Source organism: Lepisosteus oculatus, chromosome 29 (assembly GCF_040954835.1).
Source record: "Lepisosteus oculatus isolate fLepOcu1 chromosome 29, fLepOcu1.hap2, whole genome shotgun sequence".
Lineage (NCBI taxonomy): Eukaryota > Metazoa > Chordata > Actinopteri > Semionotiformes > Lepisosteidae > Lepisosteus > Lepisosteus oculatus.
In genome coordinates, this window is record NC_090724.1 from 9,029,918 (window position 1) to 9,057,657 (window position 27,740).

At 54.4% G+C, this 27,740-nt stretch overlaps 1 protein-coding gene across 9 annotated transcripts in view; it reads right to left on the bottom strand.

Moving 5' to 3' along the window:
- Positions 1–390: 390 nt before the first annotated feature.
- Positions 391–27,740, bottom strand: part of unc13a (unc-13 homolog A (C. elegans)) — a 53,882-nt gene continuing 26,532 nt past the window's right edge. For 2 of the 9 annotated variants that reach the window (XM_069186020.1, XM_069186016.1), the window contains 28 exons: positions 27,562–27,633; positions 27,145–27,364; positions 26,815–27,042; positions 26,264–26,405; positions 25,770–25,939; positions 25,558–25,673; positions 25,293–25,456; positions 24,774–24,924; positions 24,419–24,487; positions 23,997–24,086; positions 23,772–23,906; positions 22,366–22,499; positions 22,008–22,093; positions 21,354–21,480; positions 21,096–21,192; positions 20,832–20,975; positions 20,487–20,564; positions 20,298–20,375; positions 19,726–19,814; positions 19,483–19,635; positions 19,167–19,290; positions 14,777–14,806; positions 13,204–13,260; positions 13,034–13,114; positions 12,311–12,458; positions 5,866–5,958; positions 4,862–5,021; positions 392–3,984 (listed from right to left, as the gene is read on the bottom strand). In XM_069186020.1, the coding sequence (XP_069042121.1) occupies positions 3,699–3,984; positions 4,862–5,021; positions 5,866–5,958; positions 12,311–12,458; positions 13,034–13,114; positions 13,204–13,260; positions 14,777–14,806; positions 19,167–19,290; positions 19,483–19,635; positions 19,726–19,814; positions 20,298–20,375; positions 20,487–20,564; positions 20,832–20,975; positions 21,096–21,192; positions 21,354–21,480; positions 22,008–22,093; positions 22,366–22,499; positions 23,772–23,906; positions 23,997–24,086; positions 24,419–24,487; positions 24,774–24,924; positions 25,293–25,456; positions 25,558–25,673; positions 25,770–25,939; positions 26,264–26,405; positions 26,815–27,042; positions 27,145–27,364; positions 27,562–27,633 (3,522 nt within the window). In that variant the 3' untranslated portion in view covers positions 392–3,698. The other 7 variants (XM_069186022.1, XM_069186017.1, XM_069186014.1 and 4 more) reach the window with 6 other exon arrangements.

The following is a 27,740-nucleotide window of genomic DNA, read 5'->3' on the forward strand; positions in this document are numbered from 1 at the left end:
TGCTCATCAGAAGAATCTAACAATTAGGGATCTGGGGTGTTCCTGTTCTCCAGCTTGGCAGCACAGCCCTGCTTTATACTACCAGCGTTCTGCTGAGTCTCCGTTTACTGGTCTAGCCCTCCGTTCTGCTGGGTTATCGCACCACTAAGCTTTGGCAAGATAAAACCGAATGCCTCAGCACAGTCACCATATAAAAGTGTCTAACCAATCGCTTTTAAGTCGCTCCCAAAATGAAGCCCAGAAACTCATCAGCTGTTAACAGGGACTCATGTTGGGCAGAGCCTGGAGCTCCAGGTTCAGGGGAACATTCTGTCCCGTGTCAAAGTCCTGCGCGGTAGCCCTGCCCTGCCCCGTACCTGAAGTGTGCTGCGTCGCAGTAGGGGGGTGGCCTGGCCAGGACCCCGCAGAGTCAGCGTCGGCGTGTCCAGTCGATCTCGGCAGAGCCAGAGGAGCGCGCGGGTTTGAGAAGAGAGAGACGCACGCAGTCTTTCCCTTTTTCTTTTTTCCACTATTTTTATTAGGATTGGAAGCAGATGCACAGCAAGGCTGCACTCCCCCCAGCCCCAGCCCCCCCCCGATGATGCCAATCATCCTCCTCATGATAAGAAGAAGAACAAGAATAATAAGAAGAAGAATAATAACAATAATAAAAAAATTAGAAACATCTTCAGTATAAAAAAATTCTCTCATGCGAGTACCATTTGTACCACTACACATCCGTAATACATATATTTATATATTCACAAGGCTGAAAAAAATAAAAAATTAAAGGTCATTCTTTTAAAAAAAAGACGACAGTTGGCTATCGACACCGAAGAGGCGTGCTGGCACAAGACGGGGTTTCCCATCATGCACTTCTTCTATATACAAGGGCGGCGGCGCTGCGCAGGTGTAGGCGTGTGCGTGTGCGTGTGGGGACGCGTGCACCGAGCTCCTCCTGGCAGCGCGCCGGGGACTCTCGAGGGCCTAGGGGGCGCTAGCGCTGTACTCGTGTGCGCGGCTGTGTCAGCGAGACGCTGGGTGGAGGGGTTTGTGCTTGTGTTTGGGGGGGGGGGTTGTCTTTCCTTCATGTGGCGTTCAGCTGCAGTTAGTGAGGTTCAGCACAGCCTGTCTCCAGCGTTCAGGGCTCTTACCTCTGGTGCCTGTTCTCTAGTGGCTCAGCAGGCTGGGGGGCAGCTGCAGCAGTCTGTGCAGACGGTACAATTCGTCAGATCTCATGTCCGGTGAGGACAGACATCAACAGGGTGTTTACTAAATGCATAGAGTTCATTTGAGAGAGACGGGCTGACCTTTCACCTTTGACCTTTGATGTTAGCGGAGGAGTGCCTGTATAGTTGAAGAGTAAGGTTGCTGAATGACATATACTGCCGTCTTTGAAAGCCAAGGCCAATAACATTTGAAATAAGAAACGTTGAAAGTCCCTTGTTGGGTTTCTGCGAGCGCATGGTGTTACTGGAGTGGATTAACGTAGCTGAGCTGTGTGAACGTGCCCACCCTGCTCGCACAACCCACAGGGTCGTGTGGCCTGCGTTTCTGCACCTTGGCACAATTAATCCTAGTGATTTCGTTGGTGGCTCTAAGGGAACTGCATGCTGCTTTTTTGTTGGGGGAGGGTCTCTTAACATCAAAGGAGCTATAAGATGTTTCACAGGCCTGGAGCGAGGCAGTAAGGGTCCACATCTAAGGAAATAATCACCCCAGGTAAACCAGTGAAGGCTGGAAAACTCCCACATTAGAGCCATCTCCTGTTTCAGCCTGGGAGTTGGGGGGCGCTGGCGTTAAACTGGTGCATCTGCATAAGCGATGAAGAGCGGATTCCGACTGGGATGGTGATTATGAACCTGAGAAATCTCTGCAGACTGGAGATGCACTCCCACAGACTGACTGCAGTATGGCCCGGAGAAATTCTCCTCTCCACTCTCGAAGGAGAAAGATGGCGAGACACCAGTCGTAGTGTGTGTATCGTTTCTATCCCCCCTGGGTGTAAGACTGCTCCTGCGTGCAGCTGCCCCATCAGTACTAAAAGGACAGTTTTGGAGATTAAACCACCTACAACCTGGTTTCTGTTTTCAACGCAAACACCACAGTCCATAACTCGACTTTAAAGCACTTGTGTTCCAGCAGTTGGACTGACAGAGCCGTGCTCGGAGCAGCGGGTGGTCACACAGGCTGGCGGCGTCACAGGCTTGAGGAGGTGGCGTGATTCGGCTCTACCGACTGCTGGACCAGGCCGCCACTGCTCTGCCTCAGTCTCTACGCTACAGGGCCAGAGCACGTGGCGCTGGCTCCCAGAGAAGCTGCAGTTCCCTCTGGTGTCCACCAGGGAGGTGGTCTTCAGCTCCCAGCTCAGAGTCCTCCAGTCCTCACTCCATCCTGTGCTTTCAATTTCCTGATGGCTGCCGGGTCTGGCACTCTCGATAGCCCGGCTGTGGCTGGCGGGGGAGGGTTGGTGGAACAGAACCAGGAAGGCACTACGTCTGACGTAGCCCATTGGAGCCTGGTAGGGGGCGCTAGTTGTGCTTTTTTTCCCCACCCCCCAAAAGAGTGAGGCTGCAGTACAGAAATTAGTGGCCCCGATGGTGGGGCGCCCTCGCTGTTCGAGCAAGTTGTTGGGGTGCAGTCCCCCAGAACACAGCCGCTCACTGCAGCTGGATAGTCTCCACACCCTGCAGCCCCTCCTTTGTGTGGAGGGTGGAGCTCTCTTAATGCACACGTGTGGCATGTGTTCAGCTCAAGGGGACTCTTTCTGATTAGAAATGACATCGACGAATAATAAAGACACAGGTTTCCATCTCAACCAGCCTTGCTAGCTCTGGGCAGGGGGGGTGCGTCTGTAGACATACGTGTACGAAGAACACACATGCACAGAAGGACTCGAAGAGCCTAGGGCTGCCCGTGCACAAGGGGAGGGTGCGAAAAAGAATCACAGTGCTTGGAGGCGCCATTTCTTCATGCAGAACTTGCACAAGTTTTAAAGGAAACCTTTAAACCAAGGGTGGTGTGCCCCTGAACAGGCAGGCAATCGGACGGACAGACACTAGATCGAAGGGACCTACAGACCAAACACATCCACAGTCAAGTTGAAAAAAAAAGTCAAGAAGATCAAACAGTAAAGAAACCAACTGGTAATTAGAATTGCCTTTTACCTATGCTTATTTTTTTTAGAGTACCTTTTGAATAAAATGCCATTTCCGGGGATGGTCGTTTCCTTCATGGCTATTGAGTTAGAGAACGTGCACAGCATGAGCCAGCCGCTCCTCGGACAGGAACAGGAAGTGTGAAAGGGCCTGGCAGCACAGGAGGCTGATGGGTAATGTAGTTTCAGAACCCCCTCGTGTTGCTGTAAGTCTTTCATTGTTTTGGTTTTTTTCCACCTCCATTACTGCATAGCAGAGCCGGAATTTGCATAACTGGGGGGGAGGGGGGTGGAGCGCTGTGCTCCCAGGAAAGCTCACCTGGTGCAGGCGGCAGGACACAAGGCAGCGAGGGGAGAGGAGGGAGAGGAGGGAGAGGAGCCTCTGTGTGGGCACTGCATGCAGCGTTCCTGCCTCTGGCGAGCGTACTCTGCTGACGTGATTTTTTTTGCTTTTCTTGAACCTTTTTCTAAAAAGTTGCGTCTTACGTCGTTGTGGCTGGAAATAGGAGCAGTTAGAAAACGTGTGTCCTCCCTCTGGGCCGTGCGGCCGTGCGGGGGCACTCTAGCTCCCCTCCTCCGCGGAGCGCGTGTCGGACTTGAGCTTGACGAACTCCTTGGCCACCTCGTCGTTGTTGCGCTGCGACAGGATGCGCAGCACGGTCAGGCCCGTCTCGTCCATGTGCACGCGGCGCGCCAGGGGCAGCCAGCAGGCCACGCTGCCCCGCGCCGCCATGTCCTTCAGCTGCAGCACCGCCATGCCCACGGTGCGGTCCTCCCGGGCGAAGCAGTAGTCCTTCACGCACACCTGCAGCTCGTAGCACTCCGGGCCCGACTCGCTGCTCAGGGTGCTGGGGGAGAGCGAGGACACCCTCAGACCTCCTGAGAGCACACAGCGCAACAGCACATCTCCACACTGCACTGACACACACACGACCACACTCACAACACGGAGACACACACACACGCGACCACACTCACTACACGGAGACACACACACACGCGACCACACTCACTACACGGAGACACAGACACACGACCACACACACAACAGGGAGACACAGACACACGACCACACTCACAACACGGAGACACAGACACACGACCACACTCACAACACGGAGACACACACACGACCACACTCACAACACGGAGACACACACACGCGACCACACTCACAACACAGAGACACACACACAACACGGAGACACACACACGACCACACTCACAACACAGAGACACACACACGACCACACACACACAACCAAACTCACAACATGGAGACACAGACAGACAACCACACTCACAACACAGAGACACAGACACACAACCACACGGAGACACAGACAGACGACCACACTCACAACACAGAGACACAGACACACAACCACAACCGCAACATGGAGATACAGGCACATAACCACACTCACACACAACCACACTCACAACACAGAGACACACACACGACCACACTCACACACAACCACACTCACAACACGGAGACACAGACACACAACCACACTCACAAAACAGAGACACAGACACACAACCACACTCACAACACGGAGACAGCCTTACTCACATCACACAGACACACAACCTCACTCACACACACAGAGACACAACCTCACAGCACACAAACACACAACCTCACTCACAGCACACAGAAACAGACACACAACCTCACTCACGACACACACACACAGAACCTGAAACAATCGGACTCACAAGTTGAAGGTCTCGTTATACTTGGGCGCCCAGCTGTTGTTCTTGGACTTGGTGGCGAACTTCCTCTTCCTGTCGCTGAGGTGCGGCCCGACGATGTGCACCTCCACAAACGGGCGGAATATTCCGGAGGTCTGCCAGCGCAGGTCATTGGCTGCAACAACTGTGGGAGTGATCAGCAACACTCAGACCTGCTGCCGGGCACTCCTGCGGGCTCTGACCACGCCGGCACGCACACAGCTCTGGGGCTCCTCGGTTTCCCCTGTTTTGAGGGGCCATTCCTTATCGCTCTGATCCTAGATCTACACTGTGCTCCCCATTGGGGCCCCTCTGCACGGCCATCTTCCGTTTTACTGGGGTCTTTTCAGCAGCTGTTCGCTCTCGTTAATCACCAGACACTGGACTATTCCATTAGACTCCGTGCTGCTCCCAACACCCTCTAGTTTAACTCCTGAATAATCTGCCTGCCCGCACTGGAGTATTCAAGCCCATCGACTCGATGAGGGCCCATTTCCAATATTCACTAAAACATGAACTCAAAGAGACACTGGCACATCCCACAAGACTGAACCCCTAACTCCCAGTCTTCAGATTGATAAGCACCATCACACTGTCCGTCTGTCTCCTGATGTTAACATACAGGGTGCATTCAGGATTCACCCTGTGCCACCTAGACTCCTGCTTCACTGATCAGCGATGCTCAGCTCCTAGCTCAGATGGCTCACCCTGTTGATCTGCAGTGCCTTCATCCTCAGTGAGTCTGGCAAACTGTCTAGACAATAGCCACTCATTCGGCACCTGTGCCACTCCTCCTACAGACACTGTTATCTAGATTCTCGCTCGCTGAGTCCCGCAGGCCTGGAGTCTGTTATGAAAAATCCCTGTCATTCACCCTCTCCTAACAGCCTGGCATCTAGACACAGACCACTCCTCCTGTCTGTCCTTATAGGCTTCACAATCCAACCGGGAAGTTATGTAAATCGCTTCATCAGCCCAGACAGACTCACCCTTCACTGTGATCTTGTGCTCCCCAGTGTTGGGGTGGGTGAAGATCTCCACGTGGATCGACACTTCTCCCACAGGGTCGTCCACGCCTGAGCCTAATGAGGGGTGGGGGGTCAGAAGGTCAGAGGCCAAGTCAGAGACAGGTACAGTAGGATATGTTGCTAGAATAGTCTCTCGGCCAATCGGAACACCTCCTTTCAATTAATGCTGTCCACCCAGAGACAGAAAGGGGGCAGTTTCCTTTACTGATCCCTAATATGATTGCGATTGGAATTCGACTGCAGCGTGTCAATATTTCAACGTCTTGAACTCCTATTGGCTGGCGTCTCACCCGGGGCGTGGCTGAGAGGAGGTGTCGTGAACCGTGATTGGCCGGTGACAGAATCATACAGTAGTCACGGCTATGGTTTGGGATCTTTGGAAACCGATATCATAAGATAGAGTGTAACCCAGAAACACAGGAGACAGCAATAATAATAGATTCAATGTATTAATCTATAGACTCCTGAGGTATGTTACAGCTTTCAAAGTAAGGACTGTGGGACTGTGATTGATGTTCCGGCTGCCCAATCCATAGCCTTGATTTATTTCTGTTAGCCAATGGGAGCCTCACTAGGTGCAGAGCGAGGTGGGATGGTAAAAGGAGGAGGGGCTTGGGGGAAGGAGAGTCGAGTTCTGATTGGATGTTGGGGTTGACCTAGAGTTTTCCATAGGTTCACCAAAGCAGGCAAGTTAAAGGCAAAGTTAAAGTCACATGCTCAAACATATTCCAACCTCCCCCCCTTGCCCAGAGCAAGCACAGAGAGCAACAGCCAGCATCCAACATTCACTGCCCGGTCCGGCCCGGCCCAGGTCCAGCAGAACTTCCTCGGGGCTCCTGCTGGAGTGAGAACAAACAGCGCCAAGGACCCGAGAGCTCCTAACTCACAGCTCGACAGTCCCCGAACCCCGACTCACAGCTGGTCTTCCCCAGTAGCTGACGAGAGTCTTGGGGTACGGCAGGCTGCAGGGGGGGTGCTGTTGACCCCTGAAGGCTGTAGCTGCAGAGCGAGCCCCCAGGGGTTCAGGTGGCCTGGGCTAGGCCAGACCGGACCGCGGCCCGATGCTGCCGGCTCAGAGGGCCGGGGGGGTACACATGCAGAGGGGCCCAGAACGAGGGCCCGGAGTCAGGCAGCGGCTCAGGCTACCAGGAGGGGGGGATGGAGAGGGGCTGGGCAGCGTTCGAACCCTGCGGCGACCCCCTGACTCCACGCTGACGAACCCAACACAAGGCCCCCTGCTTCCAGTCTGAGAACCTGCTGCCCGCAGGCCAATAAAAAACAGCTGATGCCCAAACTACCAACAGCCATTCCCAGACATCGTTAAGAAACTAAAATCCTACATCTCAGAGAGGACCAACAGGCAATTAATCATTCAGAAACGGACTGACTGACTGAGCTACGGTGTACCACCTATTTAGCTATTTAGCGGTTTTCTATTTCCCTTCTGCAGAAACCATTTTCAGGCCCTGAGCCATCAGCAGTCTCAAATGTTTCCTGTCTGAGTCTGGAGGAAACGAGCTGACTCGGCGTTTGTTGGGTATCTACGAGTCTGGTGGGGTCGATAATCCGCCCCCCCGCCCCCAGCTGCAGGCAGTGAGACAGCGAGCGGATTTGAAAATGACCCTGACTGCCACAGTCAGCTCTTCCAGCAGGCCCATCTTCTGATTAGGCTCCGGAGAACGGATCAATCAGGGCCGACAGCTGCAGAGCTCCAGGGTTAGTCCTCCCGCATCCAAAAGGAGCTATTTCGTATCCCCCCCTGAGGCTGAGTGGCCAGCCCCACTGGCTTAGAAGATGCACTGCTGGACTGCTGGTGGAACGTGCAGTTTAACGATATTACACCAAATACATCAGCGCGCAGACGTTAGCTTGCCAGCAGGGGGCAGCATGGCTTGTCACGCTGTGAGGCTGTTTGGCTGAGCTGCAGTCTTGTCCGCTGCCAGGCCGGTAATTAACGGCAGGCTGGACCAGGCTTCCTCCCCTACGCTAATGGACTGAAAAGGGCCAGGACCCTGTGCCAGGGACAGAGAACATGATTTCGTCCAGTGACTCGGCTCCCTTTGATCGATTGTAATTCACCCTAAACGAGCTGTTCACATCGAGCGACTCGGCCATGTTGGCCAGCGGGCCGGCTCTCTGGCCAGAGACCAGCAGGCGGTTCGGCTCCGGCAGGAGAATAAACAGCCGGGATTTTCCAGCCTCGTCCCGAAGGACGCGCTCCGCGAGCAGGCTCCAGACACGACAGCTGCCTCTTCCCAGCAGTTCGCCGTTGTCTTAGTCCGGCTGACGTGACACTAGAAACTGGGTGTCTGCAGGGGCGCTTCTGGCCAGATTCAGTCCACAAGCTTTAACAATTAACCTGCAAGAGGCTGCTTTTAGAAACCCATGTCAAAATTTGAATTTTAAGTAGGTAGCTGGGTCAGCAGCTAATTGAATTTGATGTTGTTTTGGGGGGACACAGTTATCCAGCCAGCCCCAACAATATGACCCTCAGGGTGTGGGTATCTTCAGGAGACATGCGCTGGCGGGTACCTACAGCCTGTCAGGGTGTCCTGTCTTATGGTTCTCTGTTGTTTTAGGGTTCCAACACCCCCATCCCCAAGCTAAAAGAACAGAGCCCCGTACCCAGGGGGAACATGGGCGCCCCCCTCCTGTCAGACTGAGCACACTCCTGCTTTCGCGTCATTCAGACATTCTGCACAGTCCAGGCAACATCACTGTGCTTCCAAGGCCTGGAGAGGAACAGACCCTGAGAGAGCACGCCCTCGGCCAAGTGCAAGGTCCGCGACTCGCACACCCACACACACACGGCTGGCTGTGCGGATGTGTACGGCACACAGGCGCACACGAGCGTGCATCGAGCTCTGTGCGCTGCACAGGGACACAGTGCACAGAGCAGGGTTGTGGATGAGTGTGTGTGCCCCTGCGCTTGTTTGCATGCGTGTGTGTGCGCATGTGTTCGCGTGTATGGTACGTGTGTGTGTGCGTGTGCGCTTGTTTGCATGCGTGTGTGTGCATGTGTTCGTGTGTACGGTACGTGTGTGTGTGCGCGCGTGCGCTTGTTTGCATGCGTGTGTGTGCATGTGTTCGTGTGTACGGTACGTGTGTGTGCGCGCGTGCGCTTGTTTGCATGCGTGTGTGTGCATGTGTTCGTGTGTACGGTACGTGTGTGTGTGCGCGCGTGCGCTTGTTTGCATGCGTGTGTGTGCATGTGTTCGTGTGTACAGTACGTGTGTGTGCGCATGTTTGCATGTGCGTGTTTTAGTACCAGCCTGCGTGTGTGTGCCTGGCGCTCTGTGTTTGTGTGTCCTCTGCGTGTGTGTGCATGTCCCTCTGTTTGTGTGTCCTCTGCATGTGTGTGCATGTCTCTCTGTGTTTGTGTATCCTGTGCGTGTGTGTGCATGGCGCTCTGTGTTTGTGTGTCCTCTGCGTGTGTGTGCATGGCGCTCTGTGTTTGTGTGTCCTGTGCTTGTGTGTTTACTGTGTGTGCAGCCGAGTCTCAGGGAGGGTGCTGCTGGGCTGGTGGGGTCTGTGCTCTTGGAAGCCTGTTTTTTTTGGGTGCTTGCACACGTACCCTTTTCGGGGTACACATCCTCGCTAAGTGTGAACCTCACCCCCTTGCCTCCGTGCACTAGCAGGGAGGGGGGATGAGGGAGTGCCGGGAGGAGAGAAGAAAAAGAGGGAGAGAAGAAGGAGAAGTGAGGGAACAGAGCACGCGATGGCACACTTTCACAGCGACATCCTGCTCCACAGCGCAGAACCAGTCAGGACAGGCCTCGGCCTTCCTTTGCTGGGTTTTAACTGGTCTCTGATCACATCATTCATACAGCTGAGCTCATGTCCCAGAGAGCACACCTGTGCTGTGTATTTCAGCACCGAACAAAACACACCCCGAGCTCATCTGGTCTCTAAAGCAGCAGGCTTCAGTTCTTGGACCAGGTGCCTGTGGACTAGCTGCCTCTGGACTGATGAAACAGGTCAGTGAGACTGTGCTGAGTCCAGGTCCCAACACAACAGAAAAATCCAGTTTTAAAACTAATGATCTCACATTCAAAATGTGTAGACCTTCACTTATGACTTGAAAACAGTCCTCTGTAGTTTAATCTCAAGATGTTACATCTATGACAAACTACATACAACAGCATAACGTGTCAAAATTACTTCACAGTGATGCAGAGTGGATCAAATACAAATTCGCTGCTATTAACTCTCCAAGAACCTAAATTCATGTCAATTTAATTGTGTTTTGTTCAATATTCCGCCCTTTAGAAGACATTGCAAAGTTTGGTTTGCTAAAAAGAGAAAAAGATGAAAATGATAGGACAGTCTCGATGATTACAGTACTATTACTCAACAAGAGTGATGGGGAGAAACACTTCCTATCTGGGATAGGCTCTGTGATTCACCTGGGACAGTCCAGCTGACCTGAGACACACCTGGGACAGTCCATCTGGCCCTGAGACACACCTGGGACAGTCCAGCTGACCCTGAGACACACCTGGGACAGTCCAGAGTGACCTGAGACACACCTGGGACAGTCCAGCTGACCTGAGACACACCTGGGACAGTCCAGAGTGACCTGAGACACACCTGGGACAGTCCAGCTGACCTGAGACACACCTGGGACAGTCCATCTGGCCCTGAGACACACCTGGGACAGTCCAGAGTGACCTGAGACACACCTGGGACAGTCCAGAGTGACCTGAGACACACCTGGGACAGTCCATCTGGCCCTGAGACACACCTGAGACAGTCCATCTGACCTGAGACACACCTGGGACAGTCCATCTGGCCCTGAGACATCTGGGACAGTCCATCTGACCTGAGAAACACCTGGGACAGTCCAGCTGACCCTGAGACACACCTGGGACAGTCCAGCTGACCCTGAGACACACCTGGGACAGTCCAGAGTGACCTGAGACACACCTGGGACAGTCCATCTGGCCCTGAGACACACCTGAGACAGTCCATCTGACCTGAGACACACCTGGGACAGTCCATCTGGCCCTGAGACACATCTGGGACAGTCCATCTGACCTGAGAAACACCTGGGACAGTCCAGCTGACCCTGAGACACACCTGGGACAGTCCAGCTGACCCTGAGACACACCTGGGACAGTCCATCTGACCTGAGACACACCTGGGACAGTCCAGAGTGACCTGAGACACACCTGGTACAGTCCAGCTGACCCTGAGACACACCTGGGACAGTCCATCTGACCTGAGACACACCTGGGACAGTCCAGAGTGACCTGAGACACACCTGGGACAGTCCATCTGACCTGAGACATACCTGGGACAGTCCAGCTGACCCTGAGACACACCTGGGACAGTCCATCTGACCTGAGACACACCTGGGACAGTCCATCTGACCTGAGACACACCTGGGACAGTCCATCTGGCCCTGAGACACACCTGGGACAGTCCATCTGGCCCTGAGACACACCTGGGACAGTCCATCTGACCTGAGACACACCTGGGACAGTCCATCTGGCCCTGAGACCTGGGACAGTCCATCTGACCTGAGAAACACCTGGGACAGTCCAGCTGACCCTGAGACACACCTGGGACAGTCCAGAGTGACCTGAGACACACCTGGGACAGTCCATCTGGCCCTGAGACACACCTGAGACAGTCCATCTGACCTGAGACACACCTGGGACAGTCCATCTGGCCCTGAGACACATCTGGGACAGTCCATCTGACCTGAGAAACACCTGGGACAGTCCAGCTGACCCTGAGACACACCTGAGACAGTCCATCTGACCTGAGACACACCTGGGACAGTGCATCTGGCCCTGAGACACATCTGGGACAGTCCATCTGACCTGAGAAACACCTGGGACAGTCCAGCTGACCCTGAGACACACCTGGGACAGTCCATCTGACCTGAGACACACCTGGGACAGTCCAGAGTGACCTGAGACACACCTGGTACAGTCCAGCTGACCCTGAGACACACCTGGGACAGTCCATCTGACCTGAGACACACCTGGGACAGTCCAGAGTGACCTGAGACACACCTGGGACAGTCCATCTGACCTGAGACACACCTGGGACAGTCCAGAGTGACCTGAGACACACCTGGGACAGTCCATCTGACCCTGAGACACACCTGGGACAGTCCATCTGGCCCTGAGACACACCTGGGACAGTCCATCTGACCTGAGACACACCTGGGACAGTCCATCTGACCTGAGACACACCTGGGACAGTCCATCTGACCCTGAGACACACCTGGGACAGTCCATCTGGCCCTGAGACACACCTGGGACAGTCCAGCTGACCTGAGACACACCTGAGACCCTGAAGGGAACCTACAGTCTGTCTCTTACAAATCACAGCTCTGACACAGAAGCGTCAGCCTGCCAGAGACAGCAGCTCACAGAGAGGGGGTCAGGCTCACCCTGTGCGTTCTGGGACTGGACGAAGGTCTTGATGAGCGTGTCGGTGGCCTGTGTGTAGAGGGACAGGGCGTAACGCAGGGACTGCAGGTCAGGGCTCTTCTCCAGGAACGTCTTCTTCAGCCCCACGCCTCCTGCGTGGAAGTATTGCTGCAGACAAAGAGCAGAGCAGACGAGTGCTGGAAGCCCTGCTAATTTCACTGCCTTTTCTCTCGCCAACAAAAAGGACACAACAGCTGCAGCAAAGTCCTGCAGGTGTTTCGCTGTGAGCCTGTCAGCTGGCCACATTTCAGGTGGTGTGTCATGAATGGATTCAGCTGGTGGAGAACTGCCAGTGTGCCTATCACTGTCAATCACTGTTAGTGCATCACTATAAGTGTGCAAGTCACTGTAAGTCACTGTCAGTGTGCCAGTCACTGCCAGTCACTGTAAGTCACTGTTAGACACTGTCAGTGTGCCAGTCACTGTTAGGTAGTGTGTCAGTCACTGTAACCCACTGTTAGTCAGTGTGTCCTGTCACTGTAATCCACTGTTAGTCAGTTTGCCAGTCATTGTAATTTACTGTTAGTCAGTGTATCAGTCACTGTTAGTGTGCCAGTCACTGTAAGTTCCAGTTAGTGTTCCAGTTATTGTAATTCACTGTTAATCAGTGTGTCACTGTCAGTGACTGTTAGTAAGAGTGCCAGCGTGCCAGTCCTTCTGTCTCTCAGGTGTTGTGCTCATACCTTGATGGTGTCCAGCGCCAGCTCCACCACAGCACATTGCTTCGGAGAGAGAGACTTGGGCTCTTCCCGCACCATGTGGTCCTGAGAGAGAGAGAACGTCTCTTTAGCATTTCTCACGCCGGGCAATATCGTGCTTCTATATTCATGGGAAAGAAACCAGTCTCCTGTACCTTAAGCTTGGACAGCTGACCCAGCTCCTTGGCGGCGTTAAAGATCAGCTGTGTGCCCTGGAGAGAGAGGTGAGCAGAGTGAAGGACTGTGATGCTGGGGCAGTGCGCTGCTCGGACTGGCACACAGACTGCATGCCACACAGCGCCACCAGGAGGTGACACTGGGAGAGTCGAGAGAAAGACACACACCCGGGCACTCACCTACACGTAGGCACAATCACACACACTCACCCTCAAAATCACATACACACACTCTCCCACACTTAGGCACAATCACACACAACACTAACCCACAAGTAAGCACAATCACACACAATCACACACAAGGGCACTCACCCACACAATCACACATGTAGGCACACAAGGTTGTGCTTCCATTCTTGTACACATTGCCCACTGACTCTCATTTTATGTTTAATTACTAGTCTACACAGCAGGGTTCAAGTACAAAGAAGAACGTGCTTCTAAAGTCAGTGTTTCGTTTTTTAAAAATGTCACGTGTCTTTGAGGTCCTGTTACTGTGTTTAGACAGACTCATCATGCATGCCATACATGCATACACATGCACTCACACACATGTTCACACATACTCATACACACATTCACACTCACACAGGTTCACACATATGCACTCACACACATGCACACACACATATACATATACACAAATATACAATCACACACACACGTGTTCACACACGTTCACACATACACAATCACACACACACGTTCACACATACGCACACATGCATGCACACACGTACAAATGCACAAGTAAGCATGCACAGCACGCACACAGTCACACGTGCACAGTTACTCGCCCATCTCTCTCCCACAGCCCCTCCACACACACAGAGACAGACCACCAGCTAACCCGCACACAGGGCGTGCATACAGGCACACAGCAGCAGGGGGCGCTGCGAACAGGAGAGGTTACAGAGGTCGGACGACAGCGTGGGCACACAGACGGGACACAGAGCTGGAGGAGCAGCTGACCGGGGCGCCTGACAGTGGGTCCGATGGGATGGTGGGATTCAGGGATATATCACCTCATCAGGAGCCCTGCGCACACTGGCGAATCTCTACATGTCAATCGGTACGAAATCCTGAATCAACACGAGCAATATCTGCACGGGAAGCAAGGTCTTGATGCTGTTTGCATCTCAGGGGCAAATCTACAGTCAGTCAGGGTGGCCGACGGGCTCTGAGGACGGTCACTGAGTACTGCTGTCCCAGCCCAGACGGGACTGACAGAAAGGACTGGTGTCTCTGCCATTGATGCCCTGACTCCTGGGCTTGATGTCAAGCTAAGTGACAGAGGTGGGGCGGGGCAGTTAGCAGAGAGAATCAGAATCAGACATCTGTCAGTCTCTCCCACCCTCACAGCAAGCAAGCTAGCAGTGTTCTTCTCATGTTTTACATCAGTTAATTACATACAGTGGCCAACTGTGTCCACCAGAATTCACCCAAAGGCCAGAGTAACAGAAGACACAGAGAAGAAAAGGAGGGACACAGAGAGAAAGGCAGATGGGGGGGGCGACAGGACACATTGAGCTACAATGTGAATTCTTACATCGCTGTGACACGCAAGCTTCACCCTGCCCTGCAAAGAGAGGACAATTAATGACATCACGGAGAGTCGGCGAGCCCCGCCTCCAAGCCCTGATTGGCTGCCCGGGATCTGGCTGCCTGCTGCTTCGCCACCTGTCCTCTGAGCTCCCGCAGCCAGCTGGCACCGTGCTTTTCCACTGCGAGCCTGCTCGACCAATCAGCGCTGCCCACCGCGGGTGTATCACACCTCACCGGGGTTATTTTTTTAATGGAAGTGCAAATGAAATATTTTACAGAACGGCGAAGAAAATGCTCAAAATGCTTGCAGAGCAGCGGCTTACAATATCCCTCTGAGAAAGAAGAGATGCACTTCACTGCTTCTCTGTGCAGTTTCCTCATTACAGTCAAAGCAAAGTGAACGCTGGGAAAATGAGGCTGTTGCTCTTCTGGAAGGACAGGGGCTCTGTTAACCCTCCAAACACAACAGATCCTTTCTGCAGAGCCTGTCGGTCCGTCAGACAGGAGGTCAGACACCCAGACGCCCTGTCCGCTCGCTCATCAGTGCCCAAAGCACAGCGTCGGCCTGAGACCACTGGGATGGCTGGACATACTGCAAAGCAAGACGGCCCTCCCCCAGAGACATTCCCAACAGAGCAGAAACCAAACCATATCGTTATCTTAGCTGACATTTCCAAACCTGTGTTGTAAACCAGTGCCTTAGCGAAATGCAAAACATCTCAATACGCCGGTCTTTCAAGTGGAATGCAAAAAAAAGACACTGGAATTCATCAGCAGGGAAATGTAAAGACCTTTAGCAGAGTGAGTAGTGGCGCCTTATTTACCCTCTGTAGAGAGACCAAGGGGTGTGAACCCCTTTTCACCCTCTGTAGAGAGATCAGAGGGTGTGGACCCCCTTTTGACCCTCTGTAGAGAGATCAGGGGGTGTGGACCCCCCTTTTAACCCTCTGTAGAGACACCAGGGGGTGTGGACCCCCCTTTTGACCCTCTGTAGAGAGACCAGGGGGTGTAAACCCCCATGTGACCCTGTCACAATACCCTGGCAACGCTGTCCCGGATGGGCGAGGAGGGAGCAGGGGGACAGGAGAGGGGGGGTTCCTCACACTGAACCCCAACGCCGCAGTGCTGATCACCGCAGCGGTGAACCAGGTGAGCACACAATGCAGAGAACGACACCACGGGGACAGACCGGGAGAGAGAGAGCGCCCCCTTCAGGGCGAGCGCGAGAAACAGAGAGCGGAGAGGGAGAGGGGGGGGCCGACTGGCTGGAGCAGTCAGGAATGCACCATGCAGCTGGGGGGGGGGGGCAGGTTCCCCCCCCCAGAGAGAGGGAACGAGGCGGAGGGAGAGAGAGATGAGGGGGGTGGGTGGGGGAAGAAGCAGGGATGAGTGGACTGGGAGAGGAGGACAGCAGAGAAGAGGGGATGAGAGGAGGTTTAACTGGCGAGGGGGGTGGGCTGGGGCATTTGCAGAGAGGGGGGTATTGGCAGCCACACACAACAAGGACTGACCGACTGCACCGAGGCACTGCGGACAGACAGACAGACACACAGAGTGCCGTACTTACAATCATCTGTGGAGTGCGGGCAGAGGCAGCGAGATGTGACAACCAGAGAGAAGGGTCAGTGACACAGCAAAGAGCCCCAGATCAGCCGCAGGCGGGGGACGGGGGAGAGGGGGCGCGGCCGGCCTGTCTCCCCCCCCCTCGCTGCCGGCGCCCTGTCGCTGCTCCGGCCGGCCCCTCCTTAGAGCCCCTTCTCCACGCCGCGCAGTGAGCCCCCCAGACTCACTGTCCGGCTGCCCGTCTGGCTCTAAAGGGGGACGGCTATAAAGGCCGAGCCCCGTGTCCGGCCCCCCTGACCACACTTTCGCCCCCCTTGCTGGTCACCGTCTGCCACGCCCCTCCGGTCTTCCTCCGACCCCCCTCACACCCCCAGCACAACCGGTCTGTCCCTGCCCTGCAGCCCACTGCTTCTCTACACTCTATGGAGCGCCCGATGTAGAAATCCAGCCACCAGGGCGGCGCTGTTGCGAGGCAAGCCAAAGAACCCCAAGCCAACATCTCACCCATCCACCCCTGGAAGTTCCTGCCCAGTATAGTGCCAACTCCTGGAAATCCTGGTTTCCCCTCGGCTAATGGGTAAGATCTGAATTAAACCCCTGTCCCCTGTAAGAAAACTACCCTCCAACCCGAGCCTTTCCCCAGGGACCTGGTATTTGGAATGAGCCTGTTATTATCCAGCAACTATTCCAGCTTTCTGACATTGTGATCTATAACAGAGACTCTTAATTGCAGACTTCCCCTCAATTTCTCAGCATCTGAACGTACTGTGGTGGCTGCTAACTGTCTCATCATTATGTAGGTCTCTTTCCTTTACCATTGAACCGGCGGAGGAACACCGTAGCATTGCTGTAAGGGATGGTGACGCGGCAGCAGTGACCAGAGGAAGAGGGATACGAGAGTGTGAAAGCATGCCGGGACACCTTGAGGCTGAGGAGCATTCTCCGACAGGAAGCCTGAGCAGGAATTCACATATCACTTCCTTGCAGTTTTTTGAAGCCCAAAATCAGGGAGAGATATGGGGCTCTTTTAAAAAAAAAGAACAGAAATAAAAAGTAAAATAAATACCAGGGTGGTTTCTAATCCAGCTGTCACAGGTATAGCCTGGGATATTAAGTTGCAGTTCTCTCTTTTTCAACATTATTTTTAGGATTAAACTCCTGCGGCCAAACTAATGTATTGATCGTCTGTCTGCTACACCAGTGTGACTGCTGGACTGGAAGACAGCCTGTAGCTGGGGACACAATGACATGATGCGCTTCCTGTAAGGTGTGAGGGGAGGAATCGATCTGATGGTGCACACTTGAAGGGAAGGGGTCTCTCTGTACAATCTGAGGACTCTCGTCAGTGTGGGGGGTTCTGGGGGGGGTTCAGAACTTGTTGGCTCATGAGTTTCCCCATCCGCTCCCCTGAAGCTTCAGTTGTGCAATCTCAGGAGCGTGTGAGACGTCTGGCTTTTTCGCTGTGGGTGTTTGAATCTTCTGGATTACTTTTGCATCGTTCAGAACTCAGAAAACAGGGGATTTAAAAGAACAACGGAGAGAAAAAGTATTTAGAAGAGGTCTCCAGCTGGCAGATCCCGGAGAGGATCAGACTCGTTGCACAGCGGGAGTCTGGTCTGGTTCCACCTGACTGCACTCCAGGCTCGGGCTCGGACACTGCCCGTCCTGCGAGCGAGGTGCAGGTGCTCTCTCCAGATCTCCCCCCCGGGCCCGTGCACAGCCTGGGCAGTGCGCACGTGGTGGGGGCAGAGACGCCCTGCTCAGGCCGGCTCTCTCTGAGCGGGCCTGACACAGAGAGCCGAACATGAGTGTGAGTGCTCACTGCCAGGGTCAGAGTGCGCCACGCAACCACAGTCCCTCTGCCGGGGGGGGGCCAATCGCCTGCGGAGGATGTGTGGAGGACTGTTAGGTGCAACACTGACTCTGCAAACTATGACTCTGTCAGGACTGCAGCCGGGTCAAGCTCCAGCCTTGCAGAACCTTGATCTTGAGGAATGCTAAGCCAAAGAAAGACCCTGCAACTCAAAACTGGCAACCCACTAAAGCTAAGCAGGTGTGAGCCTGGTCAGTACCTGGATGGGAGACCTCCTGGGAAAAACTAAGGTTGCTGCTGGGCCAGCAGGGGGCGCTCACCCTGCGGTCCATGTGGGTCCTAATGCCCAAGTATAGTGATGGGGACACTATACTGTAAACAGGTGCCGTCCTTCGGATGAGACGTAAAACCGAGGTCCTGACTCTCTGTGGTCATTAAAAATCCCAGGGTGTCTCGAAAAGAGTAGGGGTGTAACCCCGGCGTCCTGGCTGAATTTCCCATTGGCCTTTACCAATCATGGCCTCCTAATAATCCCCTATGAATCTATAAATTGGCTACATCATTCTGCTCTCCTCCCCACTGAGAGCTGGTGTGTGGTGAGTGTTCTGGCGCACTATGGCTGCCGTCGCATCATCCAGGTTGAGCTGCACATTGGTGGTGGTGGAGGGGATCCCTATTACCTGTAAAGCGCTTTGAGTGGAGTGTCCAGAAAAGCGCTATATAAGTGTAAGCAATTATTATTATTATTATTATTATTATTATTATTATTACTGTTTGCCACATTCACAGCTTTGCAGGCATGCAGCTTTTTCCACAGGAAGATGCCTGTTCTTCACTTAAACAAGCCCTCTCTGGGAACACCTGAAAACCTGCTGCTCCAGCCCCCTGTGAACACCTAGCGGGTCAGGTCGAGTCCAGGCAGGAGCTAGAGTTAGTGTTAGGAGTGGGGCTGACCCTGAGTGGCCAGGTCACTCTGCGGGGTTTCTAAGGGGATCTGTGTGGGCTTGTCTGTGCTCACCGTCTGGTCTGTGAGGGGCGGCAGTACGATGGTCTTCTCCATGGTGTTCATCACCAGCTTCCACAGCTCCTTCAGCACACGTTTCAGCACAGTCTTCTCGCAGATCTTGGCAAACAGGGTCAGGCTGAGGGAGGCAGAGGAGAGACAGGAAAGAGGGGGGAGACAGCAGATTGAAACAAAACTCACACTGGCCTTGCACTCTCCGTGCTACAGCAAATGGGATCATCTTTAGTCGTCTCAACTCCCTCTGCAGGACTGTAACCTGTAACCTCTCAGGCCCTGAGTGTGTGTCTGTGTATGCGCAGTCTGCCCTCACTTGCTGTCCAGGAAGTCCATGATGGGCTGCAGCACGTTGTCGGCGTCCTGGGCCACACTGCTGCAGGCGCTGGCCGGCACGTTGCCCGTACCCTTCACCTGGCTCAGGATATCGCCCATCTGCTTCACGCACTCCTCGATGTGGGGCTGGAAACTGGGATGGGGATGCAGAGCAGGAAGAGGGAGTGAGCAGGAGGGGCTGGAGAGAGCGCCGGCCTTGCGATCGCTGTCCCTCGTCCCTCACCTGGTGGCGAAGACCCTGCTCAGGTCGTCCAACACGTTGTTGAGCTTCACCTGCAGCTCCTTCAGGATGTCGCTGGCCTCCACGTTCAGCTGCAACACAGATGCACAGAGGCCTTCAGAGACGGGCGGCCAGGAGGCATGACTACGCAGAGGGCAGGCCTGGCCAAGTCCAGTTCGGCCCAGTATAGTCCAGCTTAGCCAAGCACAGCTTGGTGCAGCATAGTCCAGCATAGTCCAGCCCAACCCAGCCTGGCCCAGCCCAGCACAGACCAGCCCAGTCCAGCCCAGCCCAGTACAGTCCAGTACAGTCCAATGCAACGAGCAGGTCTGGCCCAGCCCAGCTCGGCCCAGCACAGTCCAGCCCAGCACAGTCCAGCTCAGCTAACCACAGCTTGGTGCATCATAGTCCAACCCAGCCCAAACTGGCCCAGCTAAGCTCAGACCAGCACAGTCCAACCTACCTGGGTCAAGCTCAGCTCAGCTCAGCTCAGCTCAGCTCAGCCCAGCCCAGCCCAGCCCAGTCCAATCTGGCCCAGCCCAACCCAGCCCAGCCCAGCCCAGAGCGACTCTCACGTCTTTGCCTCCCATGGCCTCGAACATCTTCTCCAGCTGGACGCGCAGCTGCTGGATGTTGTTGATGAGGATGCAGGGCTGCGGAGACACAAGACGGCAAGGGGCCGTTACACCGCGTGGCTCGGACTCGCCGCCTTGCCAAGCGCCGGCGTCGCCGGGGGACCGGGGCGCCACGAGAGTGACACTCACCACCTTCTCCTTCGAGCAGTAGCTGGCGAAGTCCTTGGCGATGATGTCAGCATAGGAGAGCAGCACGTTGCTGATGGTCTGAGGGAGAGAACGGGGAGAAATAATCAGAAACAAACACCCAGGCATTTAGAAAGCATGGAGAGATACTGAGGTCCAGAAGGAACCAGGGGATGAACTGAGACTTCAATAGAGCAGAGTGACTGACCCCAGGACACCAGGTCCAGCTCTTTCTGACGTTGACACTGTTTGACACCGCAACAAGAAACTGTGCATTGTGGGTAAAAGGATGAGTGACGCATCTGACTAGGCCACACAGTGGGCGCGAGGGGTCACACGGCGCCTCACCTTGGCGAATCGCCTCATGTAGTGCCCCACAATCTGGGGGTCCGGACACTCCAGCTTCTTAATGATCTCAAAGCTCTGGTTGAGCTGGGAGAAGACATCCACCACCGAGCAGGAGAACAGGGCGTGCTCCGAGGTCTGCTGGAACTGAAGGAGAAGGAAAGTGAAGTGAGTGGGGAGCAGGACAGGGGAGTGGGGACAGCAGGGAGGGAGAGAGGAGAGAGAGAGGGAGGCAGGAAAGAGAGGTGTGGGGGGGGTCTGCTTTACCCCATCCTTCTTGTCCCGCTCCAGCGCCCCGTGCAGGAAGTCCCGCGAGACTTCCTCGTTCTCATCCAGCCACTGGATCACAAACGGCTCGAACCACCTGTGAACAGGAGAGCATGATGGGATAGGATGGGGAGCCGGCCAATGGCACGGCTGGCAGATCAAACCTAGGTGAGGAGTGGCCACCGCAGCCCAGTGAAAAGCCCATCCTACTCCCCAGGCAGTGGCGGCTCCTTTCCGCCAGCAGGGGGCGGTACTCACGTGGGGTACTCGGGCACGCGGCTCTTGAAGAAGGGCAGGTCCTTGACGTACTCGTTGTACAGCCACTTCACCTTGAAGTGCAGGTTCATGTAGTCGGCGCTCTTGCACAGGCGGTTCTTGTCGTGCTCTGAGATGGGAAGAGGCAGACACACACACGCGCACACATGCACACATGCACACATGCACACATGCACACGCACACACAGACACAGACACAGACACCCACACATACATACATACAAGGCGCACACACGCATGCACACACACGCACACACACGCACACACACACAGCCTGGTGAGCAACATCAGCAGAAACCTGATCTCCAATCTGAAGCTACCAGTTTAAACCACTGGCTAACAGACTATCATCCAAGACCTGGATACTAAATAAAACTTCGACTGGCCTTCCCTTCGCAAATCCTAGAAACCCTCCATCCCTGGTGGCCATTTTCCACTGTGTGGATGTAAGACCTCCAGCAAACAGGAAGCCAGCATACAGCACTGTCGTGGGAATTTTGGGATTGGATACTGGTGTCAATGTGGAGCCAAACTGGAGCCAAACTGGCTACAACTACACCAAAAGAACCGACTCATCTGGTGAGAGGCAGAACAAACCCAAACCCCCTAGTGGCAGGGCAGGAGAACTCCACTCACCCTCCATGGCGTATTTCATGTCCTGAGCGAACAGGTTCCACATGACCTCAGCACTGATCTTCCCCACGTTGAGCTCCTGGGGGAACCTGCAGAACAGAGGGCGTTCCAGCTGAGCACAGGGACTGGGAAGATTCTCACTTACTGGTGTGAGTGGTTTTCAAACGCCATGACCATTGCATCCACAAGCAGCACACCATCTGTGACCTGGAGTTTCATCAGCTATATAGTCTCCATCATTATTGATTCTGGCAAGTACGTTCACGAGAGTATAGTGATCTTACACTGCAGAGCAGCCATACTGCATAATGAATAAAGAAAAACCTACAGGCCATGGCAAAGATGCCAGGGGTTAACTCACTGGTTGAGGCAGGGAGTGTAGGAATTCTTGTCCTCCTCGATGATGGACACGATGAGCGTGATGAGTTTGGACCAGAAGTCCAGGTTTTTGATGCTGGGCCCCTGTTCCTCTGGGGGCAACTCCCCTTTCTTCGACTGTCGGGAGAACGGGCAAGGGACAGAGTCACCCACAGACTGTGCCTGGGCACAGAGCGCAGAGCACGTGGCACAGCCAGAGTACAGGGGCAAAGCAGGGGTGAGACACGGTACACCGAAGCACAGCCACAGAGAGAGGGAGGAGAGCGAGGACACAAGGCCCTGCTGAGCCAAGAGCTGAGCCCAACAAAGAGCCCCCTGAGCCAGCTGGTCCTGAGGCTCACTGGCCTGAGCCACACCGACACCAGCCAGCCTCAGGACAGCACTGCTAGAGCATCACAACCCAGACTCAACCACATCACAGCACAGATCAAACAGCAATATCTCACACACTGGGACACACACACACAAACACAACAAACTGGGATACCACAGAATCCTAAATAGACAAAACACAATGGCCAAATATTTGAACAACATAAGTAACAGCAAAAAGAAAAAGACCCTGACGAAGTACAGGCTCAGTGACCACAGCCTGGCTATAGAAACTGGACGACACAGGCAGACCTGGCTGCCCAGAGAGGACAGGCTGTGCTCCTACTGCCAGTGGGGAGAAACAGAGACAGAGGTGCACTTCCTACTGCACTGTGACAGATATTCTGGGATTAGAGAAACATTCTTCCCTAAATTTACAAATCTAATTTCAGAATTCCCACACCTGTCAGAATCAGAACAGCTCCCGATCCTACTGGGAGGGGGAGGAGGGAACTCAGTTGAACTGGCAGCCCAGTATGTGATCTCTTGTCACACCCTGAGGAACAGTGAGCCTGTCTCCCAATAATGCTCCATATGTTTATATGTAAATATCTTATGATTGTGTCTGCATTGAAAATGTCTGTAATTGTAGATTTTTGTTTTATGTTAATTATATTTGTTTTGCTTTGGTAACACTGATTGTACTCATTGGTCATGCCAATAAAGCACCTTGAATTGAATTGAGAGAGAGGGAAGAGAGAGGAGAGAGAGAGAAGAGAAGGAGGGGAGAAAGGGAGGAGAGTGGAGAAATAGGGAAGAGAGAGAGGAGGGAGAGGGAGGAGAGAGACAGAGGGAGAAAGGGAGGAGAGAGGAGTGAGAGAAGAGAGGGAGGGGAGAAAGGGAGGAGAGTGGAGAAATAGGGAGGAGAGAGAGGAAGGAGAGAGAGGAGGGAGATGGAGGGAGATGGAGGGAGGAGAGAGATGGAGGGAGAAAGAAAGGACAGAGATGGAGAGAGGAGAGAGGGAGGAGAAAGATGGAGAGAGAGGAGAGAGAGGGAGGAAAGAGACGGAGGCTCACTGGGTCGCTCTGGTACTCCCGGCTGTACAGCTCGTGACAGTTGTTGAAGATGTACTCATACGTGGAGTTCAGGCAGGCCTTGACACAGTCCTTCACCACCTGGCTGGCCCGGGGCGGGCTCTGCAACTCCTGGACCTGGGGCACGGAGAGGGAAAACTGTGAGAAAGGAGAGAATGGAGAGGAAGAGAGAAGAGGAGTGGAGAGGACTGGGGAGGAGAGGCTTACCTTCATTCTGAAGAAGGTGATGCTGGTGAGCAGGTCCACAGTGGACTTCAGATCCTGCAGCCTCTCTGGACTGCTGGCGGGGAAGTTGTTCTGTGCAAACAGACAGACAGGGGGACAGACATGGGTGCACACCGTCAGACAGAAGGCACAAAGTGAGCTGTGGTGGATCCAGTCTTACTTTTAAAAACATAGCTCCTGCCTCCAACCCCAGTAAACCACAGCTCCCAGTGCCTAAACCACTGAACACTTGTCTCTGTGCGTGCTGTTAAAATCAGCCTCTGCAAAGGCTGCTGGGTCATTGATGGGCAAGGTCTTGGGAGCAGACTACTGAGCATCCTGGGATTGGCAGCGGGGAGGCAGGGATGTTGGCTGAAGTAACTGTCCTGTGTTCAGAGAGCGTGTGACAGTGTGGTCAGCCTTACCCTGTACATCGAGAGGTCAATCCTCAAGGAATTGTGCAGCTGGTCCAGGAGTTTCACAAACCTCTCTTTCTGCACAGGACAAATGACACAAAACAATCAGTCAGCGCAGCATATATGACCACTGTGTTATTACACTCTTGCAGTAGGCAGATCCTGAAAAGTGAAGGGTTGTCTTTGTGAGTACAAAACCAGGCGGTTCATCACTCGCTTCTGGCTGGTTTGTATTCATACCTGTGTGTTTACACTGTATATATCTAAATATGCTCATATGCATGTATTGTGGAGCTTGGTCCACTGCCTCTGTGGCTATGGCTATGTGACTGGGAAGTTGAGGCAGCGAGGCAGTGGAACGTACCCCAAAATTGGAGGCGGAGAAGCGGTCAGAGGCAGAGACATTGGTGGAGGCGGTGGTGTGGGCGTAGTAGGCGTTGATGTTGGCGAGCAGCGTGCTCATCACCGCAGGCACGCCTGGGCACATGTACTTCGAGGACAGGCAGGCAAAGTGTCTGTGGGAAACAAGGAAAATACAGTTTGAACTGTAATCTGTGGACGAGGGTCCAGAAGTGCCTTCATATCCCTGATATGAACTGCAAGCCTGTATATCTGCTCAGGCCTGCACAGTGTCAGCAGCCTACGGTTTAGGATCCTTCTCATGGGCTCTCCCATAGTGGCACAGTCCGGGACCCAACAAGCTCAGAAGAAGCTCTTCTTGATCTGCCCATTGAGCAAAGTGCACTTTAGGTTACACTTAGTGGCTGAAGAGATACTCCTATGATCCTGCAGACTTGATTCTTTACCTTGGCTGCCTTGTGCTCGTGACACCTGGTTACAAGATCCCAGAGCATCCATACCGTTTCCCTGACTCCACACTCACGTCATCGCCTGGTAGATGGACTCCACGCCGTAGCGCATGGCAAACTCATCCACGATCTCCTGCGCCGTCTCCTCATAGTAAACCTTCCAGGCATCATCCCCCTTGGCGTCTGGGATCTTCACCACACCGGTATTCTGAATGTCTGTCACGTAGTGGAACAGGTTCTGCACAGGGGGCACACAGGCAGAGAGGGAGAGAGGGCTGGTGGAAGAGTGTCACTGAGGCAGGCAGAGCAGAGATGACTGTCTCAGTGATATGTGCTGACCTCGTGCAGACAAGTGTACTGTACGTGATACGGCGCCACCTTCTCCTCGCCCTTGATCTCCACACTGATGTGCAGCCGGATCGCCCCCGACACTGCGGACTTGTCCGTGCGCTTGTCTGAGCAAGAGATGAGACACAGATTCATCGTCCACCCCTCCATCACCTGATCATTCCTCTCTCCCTGCCATCTCATCCCCCCTCCGGGTGACTGACCCAGATTGTACCAGACATCCATCTCTCCGCTCAGCGTGCGGACCTCGATGATGGTCTGACCCAGGAAGTCGTCGGACTCCCTCTTGAACCGCTGCTTCACTCGGGACTTGATGTCGTCGTCCTCGTCCCACACTCGAACCTTGATCCGGTCCGAAGAGTTGTGGCATTCGCTGAGAAGACGCAGAGAGAGAAGATGAGAGGGCAAGAGACGAGAGTGGAGGGGAGGGAAAGAAGGAAGGAGGAGAGAAAGAGAGAGCAGGGAATGCAAAGGTTTTCCAAAACTTCTGGGCAAGAACTATGGGGTGACACCTAGCCAGCACCCAAAGAGCAGCGCTGTCACGTGGACCGAGAACAAGCTGGCATGTTGTAAACCTGGATCTTTCAAGGCCTGCAGAGAAAGTCCACAGCCCAGCACTGGGGATGATAATGGCTGCACTGCTGCAATGGGTCGCTTGCCTTTGGGGAGGGGCTGTTGTGCCCTGATCTGTACTCACAAGTGGAAGTTCTCCTCCCAGACAGGGTTCAGGTTCCCGTAGATGGTTTTGGTCCTCTTCTTGGTCTTGCCCACCTGCACGGTAACATAGGGGTCGCTGGAGCCCGTCTTGTCCTTGGCCTGTAGACCCTGGGCACAGACCACTGCAGGGGATGGGCAGAGGTGCCAGGAGGTTAGCGAGCTACTACTTACAAACCAAGTGTAAGATTCCTATGGATGTAATGTAAATCAATCTAGCCTTCATCAACACACCATCATTTTCCTTACTTAAGCCCTCCCCCATACTGTCATGGCCTCTCCTTCTGGGATTTATCCTCTCCTTCCTGACATGGCTTTAGTCCAGACGCATCAGCTGGTGCTTCCCTGACGGGTCCTTACTGCCTCTTGCCTTCAGCCCTTCTTTCCTCCACTCTAACATCTCTCCCCCTCTCTCGTGCTGCCCCTGCCTCTGCTTGTCTCCAAAGGAGTCCACCCCTCCTCCTCTCTCTGACTCACGGGCCGCCCCTGACTCCCAACCCCCCTGTCTCCCCTCCCTCCCCTCCGCCTCCTCACCGGTGATGCTGATCTTCGCCGACCACTTGGAGGTGCCGTCCAGCACGCTCTGCTTGATCTGCTTCATCTGCTGCGCGTGGGAGGCCTTGGGCACCCCGAACACCTCCTGGATCAACTCAAAGATCTCCGGCTTGTTCCGCTCCCGGATCTTCATCCGGTCCTTCAGGACCATGATGATGTTCTGGGTCCGGTCCTCGGCTCCGTGCTTGGAGCTCTTCTCCGCCGCCCCTGGGCGCGAGAGAGAGGGGGGTTAGGAAGTGAGCGAGAGGGAGCTGCGGACAGGGAAGGGCGCGAGACCGGAGTCTAGAGGCGTCTCTCTCTCTCTCTCACTCTGCAGGCAGTCGGCGTTGAGCAGGTCCTGGCACTTTTCGTGGCACTTCACCCCGCACTCCGTGCAGCGCATGCCCTGCCGTGCAATGCCCCACAGAAGCCCCTCGCACTCGTAGCAGTAGGTGGGCGTGGTGGCCGTCCACACCTCGAAGTTGTGCGGCGTGGTGCAGGAGATGGGGTAGATCAGGGCCTGTAGCGTCTTGCGGTAAACGTGGTTCTTCTGCAGAGACACCGTCACAAAGTCAGACGGACGGGCTATCATGCGCTCAGACCCTGTCAAACTGACTGACAGGTCAAAAGTCCCGGCTCGCCATCAGGTACCCAGTTAGAACCGGGCTCACGGCCCGACAGCCAGACCCACCAACTCCCACGCAAAGGAGTCGGGCGAATGTGTAGATTTCAGACAGACACACTCACCAGCTCCTCATTGTTCAGTGTGCTGGAGGCCAGCGCTGAGGTGATGCCTGCCTTACGAGACTGGACCAGGGACTGCGGGGAGACAGAGAGAGAGTGTGCGCGAGAGGGGGTTGGAGAGAGAGCTCACTTGTGCCACCCGTGAAGCTGCATCTCTCTTCAAATCCCAGACTGTGTTCATA